The following is a 19,619-nucleotide window of genomic DNA, read 5'->3' as shown; positions in this document are numbered from 1 at the left end:
GCATGGGATTCTCTTTCAAAAGTATTTTTAAACTCTCTTCTTTCAGTGATGAAGAGTGTGGCAGAAATCTACAACTAAGAATCTGTGCGCACATACTATTTATTTATTTAAAAAGATTTGCTGACTGTGCCCTCCAAGGTTGCAGATTCTGTTCAATAAAAGAATCCAGGTTTATTATTTCTACCGCTTCACTTATAGTGACTAGCTCAGAGGTGTCAAACTATAATCCTGGAGGGCCACAAACCACTCAGATTGTCAGGATATTCCAAATACACAGGAGATTAAGAACGTAAGAAATTGCCATTCTGGGACAGACCAAGGGTCCATCAAGCCCAGCATCCTGTTTCCAACAGAGGCCAAACCAGGCCACAAGAACCTGGCAATTACCCAAACACTAAGAAGGTCCCATACTGCTGATGCAATTAATAGCAGTGGCTATTCCCTAAATAAACTTGATTAATAGCAATTAATGGACTTCTCCTCCAAGAACTTATCCAACCTTTTTTGAACCCAGCTACACTAACTGCACATCCTCTGGCAACAAATTCCAGAGCTTATTTGTGCACTGAGTGAAAAAGAATTTTCTCAGATTAGTCTTAAATGTGCTATTTGCTAACTTCATGGAATGCCCCCTGGTCCTTCTATTAACTGAAAGTGTAAATAACCAATTCACATCTATTCGTTCAAGACCTCTCATGAGCTTAAAGACCTCTATCATATGCCCCCTCAGCCATCTCTTCTGCATACAACTGAGGCAATGCAAGCAAATACATTTCATGCATATTCATTAGAAATGTCCTGATAACCAGGCCCATTTGTGGCCCTTGAGGACTGTAGTTTAAAATTCTTGGTCTTGCTCCTAAAACATGACATAAGGGGGACAAATTTCAATAAACTGCATAGTAGCAAAGTATGTCGGTACTTTTGTGTTTGTGTACCTTTAGTCAAATATCAAAGAAGAATCACCCAGGCTGGGGTTTTTTTTTTTTTTTAAATTAGCTGAAGATACGTGGGCACAAAAGTACCTGCGTACTTTACAGCTGCTATTTATGCAGCTGGGACTTCAAAAGAGAAATGGCACACAAAGATTTGAAAATTCAGTTCAATGCATGAACTTTTCTCTTCTGACCCAAACACAACCATCGGAGCAGTAACTTTTACAGCATAGAGACTAAAATAAGGTCATGTTGTGTCTGGAGCAATTTTTTATTCCAGGGGATCCAGTGCCTAACGTCCTGATTAGGAACTTAGATACCTTTAAAAAAAAAAAAAAAAGCCACCCTAATCTGTAGAAAATTAAGTTCTTAAAAAGAGCCCCATGCATATTACCAACCCAGGACCTGAATGGAATCCCCTTGGAAGTGCCTGAAAGGTGAAATATAAATAAACAGAATAAAGTGATCTGATGAAAATTTAGTTCAACTTCCAAAAATCTTAGCACATTTTGAATTTTAAATCCCGCTAGTGGCAGAACGAGCCAGCTCCACGACTCAGAGACGTTACCTTGCGAGAAGACAGCACCTGCTTGAGCAGCTTGTGAAAGTACTGCTGCTGAGAGGACAGGTAGCGCTTGTACTGGGACTTGAAGCACAGCTGCCGGTATTTCACTACTTCAGGGTTAAAATGTCCATCTGCCAAGGGAAGGAGAAGGACATTCACGTCGTTTACCAACAAGGTCAAAGGAATTCTTGAAAAAAAATCAATCAATCAATCATTGCTAACTCAAGAAAGGAAAAATGCTGCCATTTGCCTCCACTTATATGTAGAAAGCAAGCACACTGAGTGCCAGCTATTACGTTATGTTGAATTATGTTTTGCCCTCCCTCAATAAAGTGGTAAATAAAATGAAATGCTGTTGAGATTTTATGCATTTTATATATACCATTATCTTTTAAAAAAAAAAAAAATCTCTATTTTAATTTTTGTTTTCCCTCCTGGGGATTTCTGCTCCAGTTTTTTCAGTCGATAAAGCTAGAGCAGCTCTGATCTGCATACGAGTCGGTGGCTGCTGCACCTCATACAGACCCTGGCGCCGGTATCTGGTGGTAAGATGAGAGTCGCAGCTCACCTCTGAAGAGCTTCTGTGCAATGTGAAGGGGGTTCCCGAAGCGGAAGTTCTCTCCACTGAAAAGCGCCGAGATGATTTGGCTCTGCCACTGGGCACTGTTCTCAGGGAATTGCGGAAGCAGCTTCTTCAAATGATCTCGCTGGGAGTCCGTCAGCACATCCTGCCATGTGGAGTGACTGACCACATCAAAAAAAATCTCTGGCTGCAGCAGCACAAAAGAGAAATAGACATCATATTACCAAGTAAATAAAGAGATAGGAAAAAGAAAAAAAAAACACCAACACCCATGGAAACGTCACAGGGTTAAAGTGGACCTGTAGCATGTGCAGTAAAGATAACTGTAAACCAGAAAGTATCCCAGGCAGAATGCAGTGTACATAAGAGCAACGCCTCAAGTCCAGTGGAAAAATAAAACTATGGGCAGAAATGCAAGAAATGGCAAGCCAAGGTATGTAGATTTTTTTGTAAAATTTGAGAGTTTCAAAACCATTGCAAACCATTCTCAGTATGGCAATTGTTGGGAGACACTGGTAGAGAACAATAATGCCCCTTCTCATTTCCCACTGCACCATCTGCATCAACCCAGAACACTGCCCTGACTCTTCACCAAAGGTGAACAAATTCTTGATTTTTCCACAGACACCAATAAAAGCTTAGCTTAAAATAGCAGCCAGTAAAATGTTACAGCTTTATTATGCTTCCTTAACCTGAACTCCTCCTGAAAAGGCTATTCCCCAAGATAATATGCTCACCAAATATATGTGGTTCTTCATCATGGGATTTGAGGGCAGAGGTGGAGAGTTCTCCATCAGCTAACATGAAATATCCTGTGCAGATTTACAGTTTTTCCTCCCTCCCCAATCTGTGCTCAAACAAGTTTAAAACTGGCAATCATTTCTTGTCGATAACCACTGACTCAATTCCTTATGGATTACTCACATCCTCCAGAAGGTCTTCCGGCAGACTGACCCTGGTGGATCCCAGCATGCAGTCCTCCATGATTCCATTCCCCGCCCCACATGATCCCAGCTCCAAGGGGTCTGTCAGCATGTGATCCAAGGAATCCATTTCTTTCTCTTCCACCAAAATACTATTGGACACAACGGTGATGCAGATCAGGCACTAACTGGAAATCTGAGCCTTCATAATAATAGTCATAATGTGTGGGATTCTTTTTATACCCACAGCACACCTTCCAGTTTCATATTTTAGAAGCATGGATGAGAGGCAGGAAATATGGCAACATATTTTGATTCCTGATGTGCATGGGAGTTTCCCAAGATGGGAAAGAAGTGTAGCTGGCAAAGAGAGCAGGGCTATAACTCAATCATATATACATAATATGTTGTACATAATATCTTAAGAAAAGCAGTGCACCAGTATTTTGATGCTTCCTTTTCCTCTCATATTCTAGTAACTCTTTAAATTATGATTCACAAGCAACACATAAGAATTAAGATTTATGAAATGCAGGTGCAATACATCTCAACTCCAGTCCAACCCAGGTTTAAGCTCCTTATTCCTTCATGTTTTGTGATATCACTGAGCTAAAAATGCCAGAAGGTTTAGATTTAGAAGACAGAAGCCCAGACTAGTCCAAAGTGTCCTTGATGATTAACTGGAGGTTATGCAGGGGAGAGTTTTGCATGCACCTTTGCAGAAGGCTCTCAGTTTGTCGTGACACAGTAGACACAGGCAAGTAGGAGATAAGTGATCAAAGCTTGGTTTGGGATTCTGCTCTTTGGCTTAGTCAGGGCTGGGCACTGAATGCTTCTGGCAGGAGACCAGATGAAGCACTGCACTCACACTGACACCTGTTCTCTGTCATAAAAATGAACTAGTTCCAAATATAAAGAAGAATACACAGAAGTTCGCTAGCATTCGGATTTGCATTATGCAACTATTGGTGAGCTCATCCTGGAATTCTGCATGAAAAGGGGACAAGGGAAAAAAGATGTTTCCTGCAGATAAGAATGAGAAGACTTTAAAATTAAACTTGCTGTACATTTGTAAATTAATGTTTATTTGTATAGCAATGTTAGCATCCACAGTACTAGAACAAATGAAGCGAATGGAGAGAAGTTTCCTGTCTCAAAGAGCAAGGACAGAGAGGTTAAGCGACTTGCTGAAGCCACTAAATAAGTGGTTAAAAGCAAGTTTTAAATCCTGGTATTCAGGTTTTACAGCGCCACCAGTTACACTCAGCAGACATTAGTACTGACCATGCAAAAGCTTGGCGCATGGATTACCTCTCTTCTACAGAAAGAGCATTCCCTCCAATTGTGGGCTGAGAGCATTGGAGAATTTGGGTGGGAAACCAGTCTTATTTTGCCTGAACGGTACCATACCTGTGTAAAAACAATAAAAATAATATGAAATTTTTCTCTTTTATACACAACTACACAAACTGCCACAAAAGTAACAGAGAAAAAAATCTTCCAAACACAGAAGAGATTTTGCCATTTTTAATCAGGACAACAAATGGAACTTGTGACAACAATATCTGGTATGAAAACCTCTTACAGCAAGAAGATGGTCTCCCAGTCCCCGAGAGTCATTTATCCAGCTACATTTTTAGCTGGATATATCAGGGGTGGGGAACAGGGGTAACTGGGAGGAGTTGAGTTAGCCGGATAAGTTATCTAGTTAACTCTGATATTCAGCTAATCCACCCCTAGATTCATCAAATCGCTATAAATATAGCGAAAATAGTGCCTGCGATAAAAAAGGGACATAGTTAGGGTAATTTTCCAGGTACCCCATCTGCAATATTTTTGCCCAGACAGGTTTTTAATGCATTTTGGGCTGCTGCTGGCGAGAGAGAGAGAGAGCAAGAGACTTTATAAGGCTCTCATATAAGTAAACTATTTATACCACTTTAAGAAGGGCAACTAGAAACTCGGTCTGAGGTTTTGGTGGTGGCCTGTTTTGGGGGGCAGTTTTACATACACAATCAGAGGTACGTACACAGCACAGTAGACTTCAGTGAAGATTTGGAGTGATGATAGGTACACAAAGCTGAGATTTTCTCATTGTAATCTTGACCTAGAGTCGGGCCGATACAGTACAGAGCTCACTGTTAACCCACCATTGGACGTGCGTTTTCCCTTACCCCTTATTCAGTAAGGGGCCAAAAACGCACTTCCAACCCGCCAAACCTAATAGGGCCATCAACATGCAAATGCATGTTGATGGCCCTATTAGGTATTCCCACGCAATTCAGAAAACAAAATGTGCAGCCAAGCCGCACATTTTGCTTTCAGAAATTAGCACCTACCCAAAGGTAGGTGCTAATTTCTTCGAGCACGGGAAAGTGCACAGAAAACCATGACTCTCTGTACCTTGTATTATAGTCTCTTGTATATTGTAATGCAGTATTTAGCATGATACCCTGTGTTATATAATTCCTCGTATTAACATATAGTTATTTTACTTGTATCTGCCTAAGATACCCCGTTTTATATAGTCCCTCGTTTATCAACATATAGATTTTTACTGTTTCCTATTTTCATACAATTGTTATTGTCCTATGTAAGGGCCATGCCCAAAAGTTCTTAGTTGTATGTAAACCGATACGATGTGCAAACGGCTATCAGTATAGAAGAAATTCTAAATAAATAAAATAAATAATAAATAAAAACTGCTTTTCTGTGCACCCTCCGACTTAATATCATGGCGATATTAAGTCGGAGGTCCCGATGGGCAAAAAATAAATAAATAAAAAATTTGAAGTCGACCTGCGGTTGTCGGGTCGAAAACCGGACGCTCAATTTTGCCGGTGTCCAGTTTCCGAGCCCATGGCTGTCAGCGGGCTCGAGAACAGACGCTGGCTAAATTGAGCGTCGGCTGTCAAACCCGCTGACAGCCGCCGCTCCGGGCCAAAAGGAGGCCTGTTTCTACCACCGGGCCTCATTTAAATACAGAATCGCGCACACAGGCAAGTGGCCTGTGCTCTCCCGCGGACTTTACTGAATCGGCCCGAATGATAGCAGCTACGTAGAGAGTACATTGTACAAATCTCATCTTTTTATACCTTTTATCACTCCAAATCACCTCAAATCTTCACTGATGTCTACTGTGCTGATCGTGTCTCTGACTGTGCATGTAAAACTGTCCCCCAAAACCTAGCACACCACTAAAACATCACCCCGTGTTCATAATGCCCCCTCTTACAGTGATATAAAAAGTTGATTAATGTGTGTGCCTCCCCACAGATTCACTCTCTTCTCCCCAAAACAAGATTCGCGATATTTATCGCAAATCCCAATTCGGCCATAATGCACAGCTATCGCAGGCATAACGCCTGGATAAAAGGTGTAGTTATTTCCGGCGTTAAATCCCTTTGCATTACCTTATTGCATGCAACATTAAGCACCCTTCATTTTCATAAACTCCTCCCAAACTCCTCTCACTTCACTACATTTTTTAAATTAACATATGTATCTCGCGATGTGTTATTTATCACATGCGTTATGGTTTTATCGTGGGCATTAGGGCCTGCAATAACGCCCTAATGTGATTTGATAAATAACCCTGTTAGTTGGGATATTCAGTGGCGCTGAATAAACCCAGCTATCTTAAAGTTAGCTGGTTAAGTTTATCCGGCTAACTTAGGACAGCCCTGTGGTTCCACCAGAGTTAGCCGGATAAGTTATCCAGATAACTCAGAGTTAGCCAGATAAATTAACCAGATAACGTATCCGGTTAACTCAGGTGGGGCCACAGGGCTATCCTAAGTTAGCTGGATAAACTTAACCAGCTAACTTTAAGATACCTGGGTATGTTCAGTGTGCGGCATCCCAACTAAGTTAACTGGATAAGTGTATCCAAGCTAACTTGCCAAGCTGCACAGTGATCAAATATGAATCCTCAGATTATCAGAATTCTATTACACTACTGATGGAAGGCCAAGATTTGCTTAGGAGAATTAAAACTCACAAGTTATCAAATCCTAAAGCCTAATATTCAGAAACTGTATAATAAAACAACAAAAACTTTTCTGGCACCATCTGGGGATTATTCTAGCTAATGCATGTAACTGTTGTTGATCACACTCAGGGATAAGGGGACAGTCTGAAAAGCACCACAGCAAAACACGGCACAAATGTTTGGTCTACAGTGTCTGTCCTCTAATACATAGTGGTGACAATTTTTAAGACTGCATACAAAGAGGTATTAAAATTACATTATAAATCACTCTAGTAAGGGGAAGGAGTTCATCCAATCAGGTCACCAAAAAGTTACCAATAAGGGCCCTAACCTCAGCAGTCAGAGTAACAGATAAGTATGAGAAAAATAAGTACGAAAGCTTGCTGGGCAGACTGGATGGGCCATTTGGTCTTCTTCTGCCGTCATTTCTATGTTTCTATGTCATCCTCCTGGCTGGTATATCACTTTCCCTTCCTCAGACTTTACCCCCAAAACTTGTGCTCCAAGTCCAGTTTTGCTACCCAGTGGGAGTGAGCGATTAATGAGTGTTAAAGCATGTGTAGAACTGTGCATCCACTGGCCTATTCTTCCTGTTTCTATAAGTAAAGAAAGGAAAAAGGCTACATTGAACCCAGAAGATGGTATTGAGATAGCTATTATGTTAAATGGATTTTTTTGGCTTATTTTTTCCTTTTGTTCTTCCCATACCATCCCAGTTTTTCCCTTCTCTCTAGCCTGTCTCTACTTTTTCTGTAGCCAATCAGTTGCTCCTGACCCCAGAGGCTAGTTCCAGCCAGCCCTGCTCCTTCTGGTCCTTCCTCCTCAACCAGGTGGCCATTGCTGTTCCTTCTAGCCTGCAGTTGCTAAGGCTCTTCCCCAGGCAACGGCTACTCTTTCTGGCCCAGGATGAATCTGCTCCTTCCCAGCCAAACACCAAATTTTAGGCATCTGGGTTTTTTCTAGCCATGCCCACTTATATTAGTTATCTCATAAGAACATAAGATTTGCCATACTGGGTTGGACCAAAGTTCCATCAAGCCCAGTATCCTGTTTCCAATAGTGGCCAATACAGGTCACAAGTTCCTGGCAGAATCTGTCCAATCACCTTAATACAATGTTGCAAAAGGTAGCTTTTGCATTACTTCTATTTATCTAGATTTAGCCCACACCTTTTCATTGGTAACTCAATGAGAACTGCATTCAGGTACAGTTGGTATTTCCCTTCCCTAAAGGGCTTACAGAATGATAGAACCTGAGGCAAGGAGCAGCAGCAGAATCTGAGCCCTGGCTTCCCTGGTTCTTAACCTGCTACTCCTCCACTTCGTAGAGATGAAAGCAGGCAGAAAAATATTCTTCTAGATCCAGCTCTTGGCTGGCTCCCTCGCCCAGTTCCTGGCAGATTAAAAACCGTGCATGCAGACCTCGCTGCCAAAACACTTCGGAGGCAGTCACAGGCTGGCATTAAAGACCCCACTATTGAGGGAACAGAGGCTGGTACTGCCTCCTCCCCCAGCCCCTTAGGGCTCACAAACTAACACTGCCTCCGCTCCTAAGGGATCGTGGACTGGCACCGTAACCCCAGCGGGGTCTCGAGTAGGCATAGCTCCTTCCCCTCTTCCCTCTCCCAGGAGATGTCGGACTGTAACCGCACGTTCCCAGCGTTCAGCGTCCTAAGCGAACACTCGAGTTTCTCTGTAACAAAGCTTTAACCGGCGTTCCCTGACCTTCAGCCGCTACCCCAGCCGCATCCACCAGGCCTCCTTCGGAGCTCCATCTCTATGGTTCCTGCCATCGCTATCTTCCGGTCTAAGGGAAACAGGAAGTGACATGGGGCACGTAATTGCACAACACACGAAGTAGTACGCCACGTGGGCTGGGGTCGTGAACGTCTTTAGGCGCATAAGAGAACGTGAGGGCTTGTGAAGATACCGAGGCTCAACTAGACTGTGATATCGTAGAGCTCGTCCGATTGCTCTCCCATTGATCCATTATGCCTACCAGCCACGAAGTTTGCTCCACCACTTTAATTGAGGTTCTATGCATTCATCACCCTTTTTCCGAGTTTAACTTCAGTTTTATATCATGACCTGTCTGTTATTCATAATTTGTGAAGTATTTGGGTGTTTCTGTATTTCTCTTCATTTCTAGGTATATATATTTAAATCCTTAAGCATCTTCTCATAGCTTTTATGGTGCACCTACTGCAACGTTTAGTAGCCCTTCTTTGAACTTTCATTTTTTGTGGGGGTGAGAGCAGCCTCCAGAATCATACACAGTATGCTTTAGCTGAGGTGCAGAAATAAGTTGGTTATCCTATATTGTCACCAGGTTTTTTTTTTCCGACTTGTATTAAACCTTGGCGAGGGTGAAGAAAAGAGAAGTCGATATATTGTCCTATAGAGAGAGTTGAAGATGTGGGAAAGGTGGACTCAAAATGTATCTGTGGTATGGCCACTACTTCATGCATTATAATTAATTAAAAGTTGAGGCTTTAATTGCATTATTTATTTATTTATTTATTTATTTTTGGTTTTTATATACCGGAAGTTCCTGTATACAATACATATCACTCCGGTTCACAATTAACAGAGATAACTATCGCCGGGAAGGCGGTTTACATGGAACATGGAGCACGAAAATAGTAAAGACAATCACGAGAGCAGCACGACTGATATCTTTACCTTGGATTAAAATTCTATACCTACTATCTTTCTACGAAAGCCTCCCTCTCTGCTTGGATGACGTGGGGGAGGAAAGTGAAATTGGATTCAAAGGATTACCAACTTGGGCCCTGACTTTTATGTTCTGCAGTACTGATAGCATACATATGGGAAAACAATACAGGACTGCTTCTACTGCCAAGTTCAAAAGCAAAACTGATCAAGCAGCATTATCTGAATTTTCAGGAAGGCTCCTCACCCAGTAAAAAAACCTGCAGGGAGCAGCAGTTACTATCCTTAACAGAAACATGGGTTAACCTGCATAGACAGGCAGTTACTACCATAGGAAACCTGCTGGGCAGACCAGATGGACCATTTGGTCTTTTTCTGCTGTCAATACTATGTTAGTATATTTCATAAAGAACTTAGCTCACCTACCCCACTGTTGATGCCATTTTATTGCAGGGATACTGTCTTATAAACACCTTTTCTTAAACCTAGCAGAATACCCAAAGAAGGTCATCAACAACCATTTTACTTAATTGATTCAAGCCTCCAGTATAAAACATCAGCTATCATGGGAAAGCTTCTTCAGCCACAAAAAGAAGGCCCATATACGTGACAGATACTTGGTATATGTATTTATTTCAATTTCTATATTCTGCTTTTTGGCACTTCAAAGTATACTGTGGTCTGTAATGTTCAAAAGTAAAAGTATGCTGTGAATACCCTTTTACATCATGATGTGGAAAGACAGGAGAACTGTGGAGGGTGAGAAAGAAACTTGCTTTTTGTGCATCATTGTTTAATTTATATCACACTTTTCCAGCAGCCGAGTTCAAAGTGTGTTTTGACAAAATTAGGGAATTACATTGAGTATAGGTACAGTCATCAGCAAAATAAATTGCAATTAAAATATTCTACTTAAGGCAGACATGCATGTTTTTAAATTACAAGACAGTTTAAATTTAAAAAAAATGTTATACTTTGGTTCAGTTTAACTTATCAAAATTATAGATATTACACTAAATATAGGTTAAGCAGTAAGTGTGGAGAACATCAGTAGATAGAAACTGTCAATATGGGTGGTAGCTAGCAAAAGTGGAACTATCCAGATTCTGACTGAGAGTGCGCTACAAATAACCAGGAGGTCCATATTCAGTAAGCAGGTGAGTGGAAAAATTAGCTGGATAACTCGTCTCAGCTATTGAGTGCGATAAATGTCCTGCTGAATATACTCACCAAAAGTTATCCAGCCACATGTAGCTGAATAACTTAAAATCCCAACCACCTATGTTTGAATATAACCATTTAGGGTTTTAAGTTATCTGGCCTTGTGAGAGTGGATAACGTGCCAATTAACCTATCTTCAAAGATAGCTGGATTAAATAGCAATTTAATACCTAAAAAAAAAAAAAAAAGACCTTTGCGGGCCTGTGGTCTGATTCCCACTCTTCCTCCCCAGTATGTTTAAATTTTCCCGACTGGGTTGAGCAGTGCCAACATAACACCACTAAAGTAACATTTTGGTTGGGGGTTGTCACAGATCACCCCCACACCTTCCTTCTGCATTTTGTAGTTTTTCTACAAAAGCTTCCTTGTTGCCCCCCCCCCCTTCAATCTCAATAACTTGTACCCCCCACCCCATGGACCACAGAAAAACATTGCTGGGAGCAAAGTAATGCAAGTTTGTTTATGGTATGCAAACTTACATTTCTGGTAAACAATGTTTATAATAAACAGTGTTCAACATAGACAGCAGAGTGAATTAGCCAGGACATGTGGGTGATGTCATCCGATGGTGCCAAACAGACCCTTCTCTCTTGGTCCTAGATTTATCAAAATGTGGTAAGTATTGCATGTGATAGCAAAAGGGGTGTGGTTTATGCAAATATTCAGTTTATCACACTTTATGCTAATTACCTATGTGAAGAGCTAAGTTAGTGTAAATTGTGATAACATCATCAGACTTTACGATAGGTGCCAGACCTGTTGTAATTCCTGCATACAACCAGTGGGGAGAGTGAGAGAGTGCCTGCCTGGCCATAGTGTCATCTCCCTAGATAGGTATTTGTATCCCTATGGTAGGCCTACCTAGTAACTCGAGGTGAGATTTAGGTATTAGTGTGGCGGGTTAGGGGCCACTTTGACATTCAAAGTGAGACGTACAAACAGAACAGTGGTCTCTTGTGAAGATTTGATGATCTTCGGAGTGAGGAAACTCACTCCAAGATGAGATTTGGGCAATGTTCTCTCAATCTAGCTTGATGGACTCTCTACCTGGGTAACATCAAGCTAGGTGGAGAGAACATTGCCCAAATCTCATCTTGGAGTGAGTTTCCTCACTCCGAAGATCATCAAATCTTCACAAGAGACCACTGTTCTGTTCGTACGTCTCACTTTGAATGTCAAAGTGGCCCCAAACCCCCTACACTAATACCTAAACCTCACCTCGAGTTACTAGGTAAGCCTACCATAGGGATACAAATACCTATCTAGGGAGATTACATTATGGCCAGTCTCTCTCTCCCGAGGCTCTGGTAACAGCTTAACACCATCCAAAAAGGTGTAGTTAAAATCAGCATTAAGTCTGTGCAATAGTTCTTTGCAGACAGACTAACCCAGCCCACCCACCAACTCCTATTTTCCAAATTTGCATCACACCATACAATATGGTGCTATCACATGTGTTAAACACATTTTCACATGCAATAAGCCCTTAAAGCATGCAAAAAAGCCTCAGCACATTTTGATAAATGACCCCCTTAGCCCTTAGAACTTTTGCTCCACTGATTATGTGCAGTGTTTGCCTTGGAGCTCCTCAGTTGATTTTAGAGCTAAATCTAGCTAGGTAGTCCATGCTCCAGGGAGATGGACAGGTATTTAGCATAGCTAATTCCTCCTGCTCTCTATGGAGAACACAGTTTACTGTAATCAAACTTGCTTTCTCTGTCAATATGCAACTGCTGAATTAGCCATGACACCTGTGGAGTCCCAAAATGAGGGCTGCAGCAGAGTGATTACTGAAAGAGCAACCTTAGAGTGTAGACTACTGGGTGAACAGGTTAGACCCAAACCTATCCTAGGGACCCCACAGCCAGTTGGGTTTTCAGGATATCCACAATGAATATGCATGCCATAAATTTGAATATACTGTCTCCGTGATATGCACATTTATCTTAATCATATTTATTGTGAATATCCTGAAAATCCAACTAGCTGTGGGGTCCCAGAACAGGTTTGGGAAGCCCTGGGCTACACAAAATTGCTTGTCCAAATTAGTCAGTTTTTTAATAGATTGTTCAGACAGTAATGGGACATGAAGGTGTGCAATGATGACCAAGTAGCAGCTTTGCAGATGTTTTCAATAGGAACCGCTTCCAGATGAGCCACTGATGCAGCCAGGGTTGTCACTTTATGAGCCTTGAGTCTGTAATCTGGAAGCCTGGTGGCATATAACAATGTGTGATAGCATCTGCTAGCCAATAGGACAATGTATGCCTGGCAACTGTTATGCTCACTTGGTTAGGATTGTAAAAGATGAATGGTTGTTAGGTCTGATGATGTAGCTGAGTTCTCTTATGGTAGGAAGCCAAGGTTCCTTTACAGTCTAAGGAATGAAGGGCTTTTTCACTTTCATGCGCATGTGGCTTCAGAAAGAACATGGGTATCTTGCTGGTTTGATTTATAAGAAAAAGTGACCCCACCTTTGGGAGAAAGTGGGTGGGTGAGGAGCACCACTCTATTGTGGAAGAATTGTATAAAAGGAGAGATATAAACCATTCCTTATTGTCCCCTAGACCAGTCCAGAACAAATTCGTTTTTATCCCCTACCAGCAGATGGTACCTAAGTTACTGTGCCATCTCCACTCAGTATTCTGTCTCCAGCAGATGGTAGCAGTGCAAAACCTGCAGTCAGACTTGAAAACTAAATAGCTCCCGGGATGTTAAGTTCTAATTCTCAGATCATTCCCCTGGTAGAAGTAGGGGGATCAGTGACCTCTGGTAGTCTGGACCCTCTCCTAGAGAAGGGTTTGATAACCAGTGATGCTGGCCTCCTCACTCCCAAGCCTCTGCTGACTCTCAGTTGCTGAAGGATTCTGACTCCCCCCGCAGTCTCTGCTAAAGTGAACTGGTTTTTATTATTCCTTTATTATTGCTAAGCAGTTGCTTTTTGTTGCTTTTGGGAAGTTGGTCACTTTAAAAAAAAAGTTAAAAAAAAAAAGAAGTGGGAAGTAATCATCTGCCAGCTGTGGGGAGCATAAGCAACTTCAGTGGGCCCTACTGGCAGTGTGTGATTAAGGGCAGATTGTGGCATGCAGACAGAGCCGCAAAGTTTTCTTTTCGGTGTTTGAGGCAGTGCATTGGAAACACGAGTGCCTGCTGAGTGTGAGAAGAGGTGCTTGGCCTGCAGCAATCGCAAAGGAAAACTGCAGGCTTTGGGTATATGTGCGGCCTGTGCTGTTGGCAGCTTGGGAGCTGCTTCTTCCCTAACAGACATTTAAAAAGATGGTGCACAAAAAGTAGCAGAAGGACTTAAGTCTTGAAAAATTCAACCCAAGAAAAAGCTGCCAGGTCCAGACCAAGCCCAGAAGGAACTGGAGCTGGTCCCACAGAACTGCCCTCTCCAGCGAAGGAACCAGTCAAGGGAGAACCAAGATCTGGTGTCCCTTCAGTCAAGGCCATGACCAACCCATCATCAGAATGGGAAGAGCCAGGCTTAGCAAAATCCGAGAAAGACAACTCTTCCTGAGCGTCTGTGTGGCGCTGACACAGATTAGAAACCAGGTCAGGAAGATGCTTAGGCTTCTTGCTTACCGGCGCCATCACAGCAGTAAATGTATGTTGGAACGGCTCGCGCTTAAAGGAGAATGCGCACAAAAAATAAGCGCTTAAAAGAAAGCGTGGGAAGGTGCACGCACAACTTGTGTGCCAAGCTAAGTGCGGGAACAGTGAAAAATGTGTGCGCGTAAAAATCATGCCCAAAAACCGAACACACAAATCATGCGCAGAGCCGATGCACTGCGCACATCGTTGGCTTGTAGAGGGTAGTAGAGTAGGCACAGGAGTGTGCGAAAACAGCCGTTGCAGCCTACCACTCGGTAGCCTAAGTGCGAGGCCTAGTCCACCAAGTGCCACTTAACCCGCCAGGCTGCTCGGTTCCCCAACTCCAATGGGAGCAGGAACAAATGTTGGTACGGTGTGCCGAGCACGGAGATTGAAGGAAGTCCTGAAGCCCTTCTGTCTCTGATTCAAAGGTAAGCTTCTCTTTTTTTATTTAAACCTTACCAGAGCTCAGCGCTTACCAGCTGAGTACAGAGACTGTCTCCAGCTGCAAGGGGAGAGGACCCCCGCGCTTGGCTTCCTGCACCCGCTACGTTTAAGTTGAACTAGCAGCTAAGTCCATACCTGGAAACCCAGCTACTGGACCAAGGCACACCTCTGAGGGATCACGAAAATCATCTTAGGAGGGGGCAACGGGAGAGGAATTACTTTTTGGACTCTTTGGGCAACCGGAGGGTCTATTTCCTGCTATATGAATAAGCAAATTACCCTCACCTCACTGGACCTGAACGCTGAGTTCCTGACATCAGAGGGAGGGGCCAGGAGCGTTTAAAATCTGCACTCCGGCGCGCCGCCAAAGCCGCGCTTGCCTAAGGGGCGTGCAGCTTTGCCCAGCTTCACCCGGATTTGACAGAATTTGCCTTATTACTTTGTTTCTGAATATATCTCTGGGATAAGAGACAAGAAACAACAAGCGAGTTAGAAAGCACCAGAGTTGTCGGAAGTTTATAAGAAAAAAAATTGATATGCCTACCAAAAGGAAAGGGGAAAATTAGGGTTTTTCCCACTGAACCCTTACCCTCCTTAACACAGCTCAAAATTGATGGCTTTCTCACACAATTGGAACGTGAGGGAGCTGGTGCCTCCGTTGGTGGCTCCTGGGAAGGAGAACGGGAGGCCACCCTGTATGAAGCATCCCTGACTGCCTCCCATGACCATCGACTGCCTCCCGCCCAGCGCAGCTCCGATGACGATGCAGCCCAGTCGCTCCCCCAAGAACTGGTAGGTGTGACAGGGCAAGTGGGAGCTCTCACCGGAACTATGTTGGATGGAAGGGATTCTGTGGAGTAGGCGGGAGGAGCCATAGAGAGTGGTGAAACATCTGAGAGAGCCAGGAACCCAATGCCTCTAGACAACCAGAAGAACTACTGCGTGTTACAATGCAGCCGGAGACGGTAACTCTTGAAACAATATAGGACGCTGTGACAGGGATGAGTGTGGCCATAAACAGACTTGAAAAAAAGATTGATCAGGTTTCTTCTAATTTCTAAAGAAAGATAAATGATATCCAACAACAGTGTAATGATATTTCGCATAGAGTTGGGGAGAATGAAAAAAGTATTAAATCTTTTAAAAAATTAAATGCTATTGTTGTTAAAAACCAGCTTGCTTGTTCAAGGCGTCTTGAAACAATTGAAAACCATATAAGACATCTAAACATTAGAATATTACATTTTCCTAAAGTGGCGGGGGAAATTTCTTTTCTTTCTTTAAAGAAATTTCTTAAGGATGTATTAGCATTCTCGGATGAAGACATTCCCTCAGTAAACACGTTTCTTTTTAACTAAAAGGGCTTCTGCCCCACAAGTTTCAATACCCGCAAATTTAATAAGCTTTTTGGAAAGCTCAAGTTCAGATGTCTTAGATAGAAATACCTTGATGGTTTCACTTATATCGTTACAAGATATTAATAAATTAATGCAAAAGTATTTTCAAAAATATCCGGTTACATTTCATGGCCAACCAATTAAAATTTATCCAGATCTGGCCCCAGTTACCAGGACTAAACGAAGAGAATTTTTATCCTTAAGACAAAAGGTTACGTCTTTAGCATTTTCATTCTTTTTGCCGTATCCATGTCGTTGTGAAATTAAGAGAACAAATTTGTTTTTTTTCAAAAAGAACAACTTCAACAGTTTTTGAAAGCTCAGTTGCCTGTTACATCGTCACCTTTGCTTCCAAATGAGCAGGCTTCTAATTAAAAATGCCAGTTGTAAGCTATGTTAATGTCTATCCTTGTAATATTTCTGGATAAATGTCTCTTTATCTATATCTTTGTCTCTTTGCCCTAACTTTTGCTGTATAACAAACATGATTTCGATTATATAAATGTGAGTTTCCTTTTGAAAAATTTTGTAATTGAATTGAATGAATCAAAACTTTGTGTGAGATGTAATTCTTGATGATTTGTAAATTGAAAAATTATAAAGAATTAAAAAAAAAAAATCACCTGAGGAATTCTCAACAGGGGAGGGAACCTTTAGGTATCACCGCAGGAGTGCGGGGCTTTCTTTTTCTGAATTTTAAATTTCTCCTTCCAGAAAGTACGAAGCAATCCTCAAAGGGAGATGCACATCCACCATTTGCTGGAGACGGAGAATACTGGCAGGCTGGGGTCATTGCAGGGCTATATATACTGTGAAGTCAGCTTGCTCCATCTGCTGACAGGGGAGCATAAACCCACTGGTCCTGAGTCCATCTGTCTACATGCTAGGAAACAGATTTATATGGCTATCAAATTACATGTTTTGCTATGTTAAAATAAAGGTTGATAAAGAAGTTGTAGGCAATGTCTTTTTATTGAATTATCATAATACACATTTCTGACTAGTGTAGCTCTTGAAAGCAAGCCACAAATAAGTTAGTGCAGTACAAGGGCATCACCTACAACTTGTTTGCCAACTTTTATTTTTACACTTTTAAAATTAATGATAGTGATCATTCTTTAGAAAAAGTATATTTATTCATTTTTACATTTGCCAGGTAGCACAGGACTATTGACACTAGAACAGTCACAGAAATGTACAATATTGAACATACACACTTAAGTAACAAAACAAGATAAAAAGGATGCAACATAAATGTCAGTTTCAGCATTAAATAAAAAAATCTAGATATAGTTCCAGGCTCTTCGAAGACATGTAACCTCTGCTATACTCTGAAGAACATTGAGAAATATTGAGATTGCTGCAGTGGAGCTGCGGATGATTTGGATCCTGCTGGACATCTTAAGCTGTCTTTTTCTCTTGATTTCTGCTCCCCAGAATTGTGCCGTAACAGGAACACAGGCTTGGAATAAGTGCATAATCCTATATCCTTTGGAAATCTGACACATTCTTGGGGGGAAAAGGAGACAAAATATGGACCACCAGAATATAATATTCCTTCACAGACATTCAGTCAACACTTCACAATATTTGGCTATTGTTTATTAGTGGCTTGCTGTGAGACCAAAGCTTTTTATTCATTGAAACTCCTTAACTGAGTTGAACCTAGAAATGAGCCAAGTTCAGCCACATTTACTGTGTATTTATAAGGAAAATCTTCCTCTAAAGCAATATTTGAACATTAGCAGAGGTCTCATCCTCTTGTGGACTGGGACTTTTTCCCTTGTTTCTATTTATGTCAGTACATTTGAGTCAACTTTCCCCATTCTTTTTGAAACCTTAGATTTGGCTGTGCATTTCAAACAGGTCAACAATCTAGAAAAAATATTATTCCAAAAACTAGAAACAAAAGCTTTAAAAGACTTCTGCATTTTCAGAAGCATTGCTTCTACTATTGGTTATCCAATAATAATGGGACTGTAATCCCAGTAACAGAGAGGGGACCACATAGCCCCCATGTCTAAAGAGAGAGTGATCTAGTCATGGCTTTACTCCTATTGCATATACAAGGATATAGTCCTGCTTTTCTTAAGGAAAGTATAACTTTGGCTCAATGCATGCAATGGGGGTAAAACCAGGATGGCCCAGTCTGTCGCTTTTGACATGGGGCTATATGGTCATCCAACCATATTAATATTTATTGTGACACCATAGGAAGATCTACTAGAGTGCAAGGACAGCAGTTTTATGATATTATACAGAAAGGGAATTAATCTTATTATAAATGCTTGTTTGCTTTTTTTTTTATTATAAAAATTTTAAAATGTATAGCATTTAGAATTTTCTGAGGTCAAGACCACCACTTTTTAGTCTCATGAGGGTGCAGTTTATAAAAAAATTCTTCATTCGGGTGGAGCAGGGATGGGGCCGAGATACATACAAGGAGTTTATGTTTAAATCCCTGCACATACTTCAGTGGAGAGTTTGCACCTGCAAACTCTGCAAATACTTCTGCCACCATGCAAAAATTATTTTTAAAGGGAAACTCTGTGGGGAGTTTCCTTTTAAAAATTGGCTTGCAGGCCCATGGGTAAAAAGTAGCTGCAGGCCTGCAAGCACTATCAGCTCACTGAAAACTACCCTCAAAGGTTTAAATTCCATTCATAAAACAATTAAAATGTTAATGTCACTCTAACAGCTTTTCTCTCTTTCTGAAATCACATTTCAGATGTTAGAAATCCAAGTGGGTGACCAATGGCTAACATTAGAAACTGATTTGGCTTGCATACTTAGTAGCCACTGTGTTGGCAGGCTTTAAAGATAGGTCTACCAGTTCTGTGACCAGGTGATCACCCAAAAGCCACAAACATGGATCTGTTTTGAGGACATGGCCACCAAGTCTTAGAGGGATTCCTGTTAAATTGATCACATCAAAAAGCCAGTGGCCTGAAAGCTCAGAAAACAGGAACACTGCATGAGAAGTTAAGTTAAATTCTATGTTTCAGAAATAAAAAATTATACTCAGATTTCAAATTTGTGTCAAGTTCTTGGGAACCATGCCATTAATAATATAAGGAACAATTTTTGGAAGTCAGTTTTTATAAGAAAAAAAAAATGTAAGTCTACTCTTTTTTGGGAGCTGTATAGACACTTTGTTTAGAAGTAAACAAAAATGTGTCAACTGCATTCTATTATCCTGTACATCATAACACTGTGTAACTAAGGACTAGATCACAACAGATAAATATAAAAAAAAAAAAAAATCCTTTCACCAGAAACACTAGGATTTAT

The 19,619-nt window shown here is 41.4% G+C and overlaps 2 protein-coding genes across 4 annotated transcripts in view; both read right to left on the bottom strand.

Annotated features, from left to right (window-relative positions):
- NFRKB (nuclear factor related to kappaB binding protein) overlaps positions 1 to 8,857 on the bottom strand; it is a 105,947-nt gene extending 97,090 nt beyond the window's left edge. For 2 of the 3 annotated variants that reach the window (XM_029572533.1, XM_029572534.1), the window contains exons 1-5: positions 8,722 to 8,857; positions 4,291 to 4,416; positions 3,008 to 3,158; positions 2,069 to 2,270; positions 1,504 to 1,631 (exon numbers count right to left, since the gene is read on the bottom strand). In XM_029572533.1, the coding sequence (XP_029428393.1) occupies positions 1,504 to 1,631; positions 2,069 to 2,270; positions 3,008 to 3,158; positions 4,291 to 4,310 (501 nt within the window). In that variant the 5' untranslated portion in view covers positions 4,311 to 4,416; positions 8,722 to 8,857. The remainder of the gene's footprint in view (positions 1 to 1,503; positions 1,632 to 2,068; positions 2,271 to 3,007; positions 3,159 to 4,290; positions 4,417 to 8,721) is intronic. The other variant, XM_029572535.1, reaches the window with a different exon arrangement.
- Positions 8,858 to 17,411: 8,554 nt separating this feature from the next.
- The window catches only part of PRDM10 (PR/SET domain 10), a 174,904-nt gene continuing 172,696 nt past the window's right edge, over positions 17,412 to 19,619 (bottom strand). Inside the window, exon 25 of the transcript XR_003852164.1 lies at positions 17,412 to 17,837. The gene's annotated coding sequence lies outside the window, so the exon portion shown is untranslated. The remainder of the gene's footprint in view (positions 17,838 to 19,619) is intronic.

Source organism: Rhinatrema bivittatum, chromosome 12 (genome assembly GCF_901001135.1).
Source record: "Rhinatrema bivittatum chromosome 12, aRhiBiv1.1, whole genome shotgun sequence".
Taxonomy (NCBI): domain Eukaryota; kingdom Metazoa; phylum Chordata; class Amphibia; order Gymnophiona; family Rhinatrematidae; genus Rhinatrema; species Rhinatrema bivittatum.
Note: the sequence above shows the minus strand (reverse complement) of the source record. Positions and strands in the feature narration are given on the sequence as shown.